Source organism: Neltuma alba, unplaced genomic scaffold, assembly GCF_004799145.2.
Source record: "Neltuma alba isolate B1F8T4 unplaced genomic scaffold, ASM479914v2 tig00012629_pilon, whole genome shotgun sequence".
In the NCBI taxonomy this organism is placed as follows: Eukaryota; Viridiplantae; Streptophyta; class Magnoliopsida; order Fabales; family Fabaceae; genus Neltuma; species Neltuma alba.
This window is the reverse complement of record NW_021637069.1, coordinates 1-8,197: the sequence shown is the minus strand read 5'-3', so window position 1 is coordinate 8,197 and position 8,197 is coordinate 1. Positions and strand designations below refer to the sequence as shown.

Genomic DNA, 8,197 nt, shown 5'->3' with positions numbered 1-8,197 from the left:
TTTCAGCAAAGGAAGATTTCCGCTTCATATTTAAATAATCATAAATAAGGCAGTTCATCAGCAACAAAAAAAAGTAAACTATGTTAATCATTGGTAAAGAAAATGGCAAATGAGGGGAAGATAGTAAGAATTCATTAATTCGAGGAAAAAGAAAAATTGAATACAATTAATAAGAGGCTTTTTTGTCCAAGCCATTAAGTAAACTTTCCTTTCTGTGCACGGAATTCTCTGCATCACTAAGGTTCGATCTAGCCAATCTAATGTCATTGATAAGAGATTCTGCATCACTACTCAAACCTTTCCTCCCAACTAAACTCACCCCAAAGTTGTTCAACATTGTTATCCTGTTCTCATCTCCCTTGATCTCACTTAATTCAACAACCCTCTTCTTGAAACCAAGGCGTAAAGACAAAGGCAGCTAGATTCCAAAAATGATCCTCCAAACTTTACCCTCAGTAATGAACTAGAATCAAAATCATTTTTCTTTGGATTAAACAATGCGGAGAAACTCCCAAATGTCAAGTCAGGTTCTCAAATAATTTGTTCAAATCATCACTTCCCTCCAAAAGAGTTTTATTTTTGTCAACTGAAACTGAGAGCCTTCTCTTGGCCACTCTCATAATATTTGCAGCCTCTCTCATTCCACTCCACTGAAAACGCACCATGCATTGTTGCAGGATACTGTTTGCTAGTAGCCTCTCCTGCAAAGAACACTCTGCCATCTCCAACGGTCTCTGAAAGGAAATCATAATCATCTCCGGAAGACCCAATAGCAACATAGGAGTATGATCCATATGCGAAATGATCTTTTCCCCACCGAGTACAGACAGCCTGAACAGGATCTGGAACAGCAATTCCCTTAGGATGAAAAATACCCCTTAGAATGTCCATTACCCTTCTCACAGACTCCACTGGTGACATCATCATTTCAAACCTAATTGCAGCATCCCCAGCGACAAGGGCAACGAGAAGTGGGCCTCCAGAAACTGAAGAGTAACTATAAAATAGAAAAAACTCACCTCTCATACTCAGGTCTTCAGTCAAATGACCAAATGTATCAATGTTTCCACCCCAGAAATTATACGGGAACAGCATTGCAACCTTATTCAGCAGCCCAAAACCCAACCTATGAATTGCATCTTTCTTTCTTTGAGGAAGTTCTGGAACAAACTCTATCGATCGATCCTTTTTAAGAACTCCTAATGGCACAGTACAGAGGGCCATGTCTCCATAGAACTCTTGTCCATCAGCATATACCAATACCCCATCAGTTCCATATTTGATGCACTCTACAGTTCTTCCATAGAAAATAGGAAGGTCCTCAGCAAGGGCACGGACAAATCTCTCATTACCCCCAGGAATAAAACAATGATCACCACCCATTTCAAAAGGATCATCCTGGTCCCAATAAGCCATTGACAAATTAGACATTAAAGTAGCATTTGCATATTCCAAATTTGCAAGATGCCAATTAAATAGCATACGCTCTTGCGGGTCCTCAGCAACCTTGTAAGCACGCCGAAAAGCTTCGAGTGCAGTCCCTAATGAAACATCCACTGATTTAACTTCCTCAATCATCGCATGCCTAAGCTTACAAACTCTTTCTAACGACTTATTAAACGAAACCTCTATACCAGTATCCATCGCAGAATCCACAGCTTTCCCATCAGGTAAATACAGAGGACATATATCTCTCACCTTGTGCAGAGGCAAACCCATTTGCCTTGCAAGAACACCTAAGGGGTTACCATTTATACCTGTGAGTACACTTCCACCAAGGTCTGCTGCAGCTTCAACGCCATCACCCTTCATCTTCTTCGTCTTCACCCGTCCCCCTGGGCGGGTCCTACCTTCTAAGATCACAACATTGAATCCCATGAACACCAATTGTCTTGCAGCAACCAACCCTGCAAGCCCTGCACCAACGATTATCACATTACCCTTCTCCACACCATCAAAAGACCTCAACTTTGCTTCTTTAATAGCTGGAGCAAGCCCAAAGTTGATGTAACCATGCTCCAAGAAAAGCGATAAGCCGACGCAACCAGCCCTTTGTACTCTGACCGAATGGACTGGAGGGCGTGATCATGGGTCAACCAAACCGACACATTAGTTCTCCACCGAGCCAGAATGTGGTTCCGGACCACGATGTAGTTCGCTTGCTCGGTCCCACCTATAGTGGAGACCACGTTGGCTTCGATTTCTTCCTCCGTCAGAGAGTCCACTGGAAAGCCCACGGAGATTGCAATTAGTGCTTCGACGTCGCAGTCTTTCGCAACTTCAGATCGCCGGTTCCTAGAAAGCGACGTGTTTCCGATGAATTCAGTGAAGAACTTCTTCCGCCGCCTACGCTTCCTGGCCGGGGGTCCGGGCTCCGCCGGTGATGGTGCGCTTCGGTTACTATTTTGGAGCGTTTTCTTCAACGGGATTTTCAGGGACGGGATCAGAAGAATCGTCGAGAGCCTCCGATGTCGTTTCTTTGGGCAAAGATTGGTCTTCTTCCGGTGAATTCTGGAGATCGAGAAGCGGGGTCTCAGAGGGGAGAGGGGATAGAACGATGTCATTTTCCGGCGAAGAGTCATCGGAAGCGTTCGGATTATCGAGTTGTTCTTGCGGAGTGTCCGTCGTCGAATCCATTGAGGCCTTTTGCCCTTCAGTTCCATGGTCCTCTCTCCGTTTTAAGTACGTTCTGTTCTCAACTTCTCGATAGCCGAATATCTCACTCAAAACTCGAACGCAAAAATAAAATAAATCAAAAAATTCAGAAAACTTTTCTTTTTGGTTGTTAAAAATACTAACTATTTGATCATAAAGTTTGTTATGGCCAACAATCAATAGAGTTGTAGCTCATCCTCCAACTTTATTTGAAAATTCAATTAATTTCTAAGATCCCGTTTGATAAGAAGCATTAAAAATTAGGCATAGACATAGAGACTGGGATTGAGAAAATCTATTAAAAAAATATTTAATATAAGAAATTGCTTGTTATATGAGATTAGCCCATATGTGGGATTGAGGAATACCTTTTTCATGGTATTCTGCAATCACACCTCTGAGTTTGCCTAATTCCACATAACAAGCAATTACTCATACTAAATACTATTTGAATGATTTTTTTCAATTGCAATCACAATCCTTGTTGCTCATTTTCAATGCTTTCTACCAAACAGGGCCTGAGTTTAAAGAATAACTTGAGTGCTAACAATTTTATTTTTTAAATGATTAAAGATTAAGTTATGTTAAGTCAAAACTACTGAGCCCAAATTATAAAACTAAGTTACAATGAGCTAAAATTTAGAGATCAAGTTTTAATTGAGACAAAATCACAACAAAATAATTAGTTTTTTTTATACCTCCTGACTGGCTTGAGTTTTACCAAATTAAAGTTATTACTTTCTTTTATAATTGAATGTGACATGATTAATTAAAAGAAAAATCATAGCCATGGCATTACGATTCAAAGAGATGAACTGGGAAGCTCATTTTCGGTTGAAGGAAAAAGAAAAGAAAAGTTAATTTTTGAAATATAATTTGTGCAGTAGTATTCCTTTTTCCACACTGTTTTGAGCTAGTTACTGTGCTCCATTTAACATGCAATCACTCTGATTAATCATTTAATCTATTACAATTGAAAAAAGTATTGCTTATTAATTAAGTTTTTTTTGGGGGGGGTTAGCACCAAGCAAGTTTCTTCCAATGCATAATAAATGTTAATGTAAATTAAGTCCAAGTCTTTTTTAAGGAAATTCAAATTGGAAATCTATACTAAATAGAAAATTTATATTTAATGGGTTAACTAATAAGAAAAATAATAGAAATAATAAGAGAAAACAAAACACTCAGTTTAGTATACACACATTGGAAAAATCTCCAAAAAATGATTGTTGAATTTTAAAATTTTAAGTCAGAAATTATTACAAAAATATGTTGTTATTTTACTTTTCGAGTGTAGTCATTTAATCTGACTATTTATTTTATATTTTAATTTTAATATTTTTAAGATGAGCACCTGTCTCCATATCTGAATCTAAAATATAAAACTTATAGCAATTTCTTATTGTTTTTGAGTATAAATAATATAACTCATCATGAAATCCAACGTCTAATTATATCAAGTTGAAAAATATTCTATTCTATTTATGGCTTTCTATCAAGATTAAATTATATTAATACATTTACAAATGCTCATGCCAAAATGAAGTTAACCATTGTATTCAATGTTGTTTTGCCTTTTAAATCAATTAGTGTTACTTGCAAATTTGATCTTAATGGTAAATTCTTGAAGAGTTAGATCATGTTTGGTGAAAAAAAATATTTTAAAAAAATGTATAAAGAATCAAGATAATCAACACCTATATTTGGTAGACCGCTAGTAAATTTCTTCACTATTTTCATCTTGGAAATGAGCAACAAATTTTCCCATAATAATGTAAGTGAAAATTAGCACTCCTATTTACCATGAAACGTTGACTAAAGTCATAGAGGGCCTTAATCGTGGAAAATCATTTCACAAATTTAATATCTCATACTTAAGTTGTCGTAACTCTTTATTAAGATGAAGCCCGGTCAATAGAAGACCATTATTTTTTGAAGAATTATTTTGATGCTTTCAGGAAAAAAGTTGATTATATGTGATCGCAACATTAATTTCTTTAATTTAACAAGAGTTGATCTAATTGATAAGAGTCGACTCATAACTTACAAATTATGAGTTTAAATTCTACTATCAATATGAAGACCTTGTTGATAGGTGATCTGTTTTTTGAGTAAGAAAGCATGTAAACTTTAATAAACCCTTAAAACCCAACTCACATAAGTTTTTTTATATAACAAATTAATTTTTTATTCCTCTTAATTTTAAATTTAATAATAAAAATATAAAATTCTAAAAAAAAAAAATAAAGCACGCTAATCATATTGTCAGATAATTTTGTATTACATGCATCTCCAAAGTAAACTTGTTACTAATCTATTATTAAGCGACGCAATTACAAACTAAGAAATGATGATTACTTTCCAGTTCCCACTTATCAGTCAGATATGTAGTGGTAGAGGAATACAATAACCTTTGATGTTCATTATCAGTCTGTGTGTTTGTGCTACATATATGCGCTCGTATTTATTTTATACATATACACAGTGAGATGGTGATAGATTTGTACAAAGATATGATTGTAATAAACTAGAAAAACGAGTTGCTGCTCAAAGCACCTCAGAATATGAAAGGGAAAATGATAAAAGATATAATAACATGTTCCACCTCTTGGTGAGAGAATCAGGGCATGCTATTGCTACTGGGGTACGAATTTCTGTGACTTTCTCAATCTTCTTGGCACTGCACAGTCTGCTCGCTCCCAACCAATCCTGTGGTTCACATTGTCGTATACAACCAGATATCCTCTCAATGAGACGTCTGCAAAAGTCAAACGCATAAAGACATTAGGCATAGGGGTATTCTAGTTTCTCAAGTATTACTTACAGTCTTTAATATAAAAACCAGATAACCAATTTACAGATATTAAAAAAATTAGTCTAGTCAGTTTTAATAACAAATTAATGTTGATTTTCCTAAATATCATTTCTAATCATGTACATGGGATTACACTTGATGTAAACTTTCTTAATATGTACGATCGATAGGGGTATTTTAGAAAACAATTATAAATTTAGAAGATAAAGTGAATAATGTTACCAAAGCAAATCTCTTGTCTAACTCCTATATTTAGGATCTGGAGTAGTTAGCAATCCATATGTATATTATTTGACTATAAGATATAAAATAATCCATATGCATTATTATCTTGAACATAGATAAGCTTTCATTTACCTCCAAGTATAATTGAGGATCCATCATGTACATCGGAGCCATCAAGTATAGCCAAGCATACATTCCCTTTGTTCTGCAGCATAGCAGTTTGTTGAAGGAACTAGCATTCACACTATGGTTGGAACTAAAATTGACATATACTTACGCTTATAATCAAATAACCCTCCGGCGGTATATGAAACAAAGCGGACAAAATCCACCATTTGCTTCCAAATTTAAGAGTCAGAGTCTTGAAGATGTGATTGACATCTTTGACGGATCTGCATGTATATATACACAAAATATAAAGCAGACTGTCATTATGATTGATGTTGCTCTAAGGTGAGCAAAACTGAAGCAAAGAATATAATACCCATTTTTCTCTCGAGGTATTTTAAACAAAAGTTAAAACAGCATAGCGTTAGAAAAACAAAAATAAAGAACTAATCTTGGACATTATGATGAAAATGGGACATGGCACTGGAATATGAAAAATCGGATGTGTCTAGCTGCAATCGAAGATTGCTTCATGTGTGAGCCAGTTCCTGAATAAATCAGATAAATACCTCATTGTTTCTTTTTATTTGGTTACAGGATTGATAGTTAAGCAGTTTATGAATATACCCCGTGTGTTTTGATATTTCAAATGGACATGGGATTGGGATAGACGTTGGAGATTGATTAGTGCCTAGGATACATGTCTACAGGAAAAAAAAATGCAGAAGTCAAGATCAAGATCAGAGAAACCATGTAGAAAGTAAGAAGAGAACATATGAAGGAACAATGATTTAAAAACAGAGTTCTGGCAAAAGAAATTAAAAATAAGACAGCTTGAAGCTAATCCAAAGGCGTGGTCCATCAGATGATTTCTCATACCTGACCACAAAATTAGCTCGCCAGCAAATAGGCAAAGTTGTATCTGAATCATCTTGGACAAGTCCAAGCTCAGAAACTTCTTTAAGCTGCACAAATACATGCATAACAATGAAATTCATCGAATTTAATGGAAGAAATTTTCATCGTTATCCAGATGGTATACAATATAGACAAAAAGAACTCACAGAAGCAACGAGATTCAGATACGCCTCCTTTGTAAAATATGTATAAGAACTGCCAGTATCAAAAACCACCTTTCCTACTTTGCTGGGTCCATTTAAACCAAGCAGGCTATTTCCATAACGTAATCCCAGAATCTCGCTTTGGTATAAATCTCTGTACAGAATATATTCCATGTAGAAGTCAAGACTATCAAAACAAGGAATCGCAAATACCTCAAATAAGATGGTAAGAAATGAAAATGCAGGTAGAGTGCACCACAAATGAAAACATGCAGAAAATCAAGAAATAAACATTAATGTGGGGATTATGAAATGACATCAGAGGTCTCTACTCACGTGGTAAGGACATTGACCATGGGTGCCCAAGTCATACCCCAATATGGCACAAAATCGTCACCCAAGAACAAGTAGCCACCACCAGCTTCATGGTTACTTAGGCAATGGCCAACCACATTCTTAATAATCCCTTTGCTTGCCAACTGAAAAGGTAGACTGACTTTAGCCCTGCTGAGTCCCATGATTCCGTCTGTTTTTGCCAAAGTGTTTAAAAGTAAGCCCTCTTGATCATATCCACACCTTTGAATGGAAATGGTACAATCAGCACTTTTATGGAACACACATATCCAAAAAAAATGAGAGTCACAGAAATGTAAATACATACCCGAAAACTAAATTTAAATTGGCCTTGGACCCATTTGTTGTGACAAGATGAAGATAATCTCTAACGAGAACCCCCATGGAGGAGCTATGATCTGCATATTCAATCTCATAGTCACACTGTTGGAAATTGTCATGATTTCCATGCCTCTGATTTTTCTGAACTTCAGTGCAAAGAGAATCCGTAGGTGCTACTGTGCTTCCTCTTGCTGGCTTGTATAAGAGATGTGCTCCCTAAATCAACTATATCCTTTGAGTAAACAAATTTTTTCCATCTCAAAAACCCATTTAAAATCTGAAAAATAACCATTATGATCAGCTGATATTCTATTCGTTGGCTTAACCATCTATACTCTCTCATATTTTTGTGCTTCTATTTTTAGTTTTTCCTTTGGAGGGATGCATTGGGTCAAAACGGTTTTCCAGGATATGCGCACATTCCAATTATTACCTTCATGTATGTTCATATTAACTAGATATAGATACAATGAGAAGCTAAAATCCTACCTCAATCCAAGAATATGACGCACCCCAATATGCCTCTAATTTGACAGAGATTGATGACACATGAATACATAAAATTATCTTGAGAAATTGACTGACACTCTAGAGATGAACAATCAGACATTACCTTTGCACAGCTTCTACACGGAGCATCACACTGAATCCACGTTAA

The 8,197-nt window shown here is 36.0% G+C and overlaps 1 protein-coding gene and 1 pseudogene across 1 annotated transcript; both read right to left on the bottom strand.

Moving 5' to 3' along the window:
• Positions 1-2,667, bottom strand: LOC114729341 (lysine-specific histone demethylase 1 homolog 1-like; annotated as a pseudogene).
• Positions 2,668-5,046: 2,379 nt separating this feature from the next.
• Positions 5,047-8,191, bottom strand: LOC114729366 (aspartyl protease APCB1-like; the record flags this gene model as incomplete). The annotated part of the gene is made up of 8 exons (XM_028916360.1): positions 5,047-5,413; positions 5,828-5,900; positions 5,973-6,087; positions 6,683-6,768; positions 6,868-7,018; positions 7,201-7,440; positions 7,526-7,755; positions 8,153-8,191. Coding segments are annotated over 8 exons (1,056 nt in total), but the record flags the coding sequence as incomplete, so codon positions are not given.
• Between the last annotated feature and the right edge of the window lie 6 nt (positions 8,192-8,197).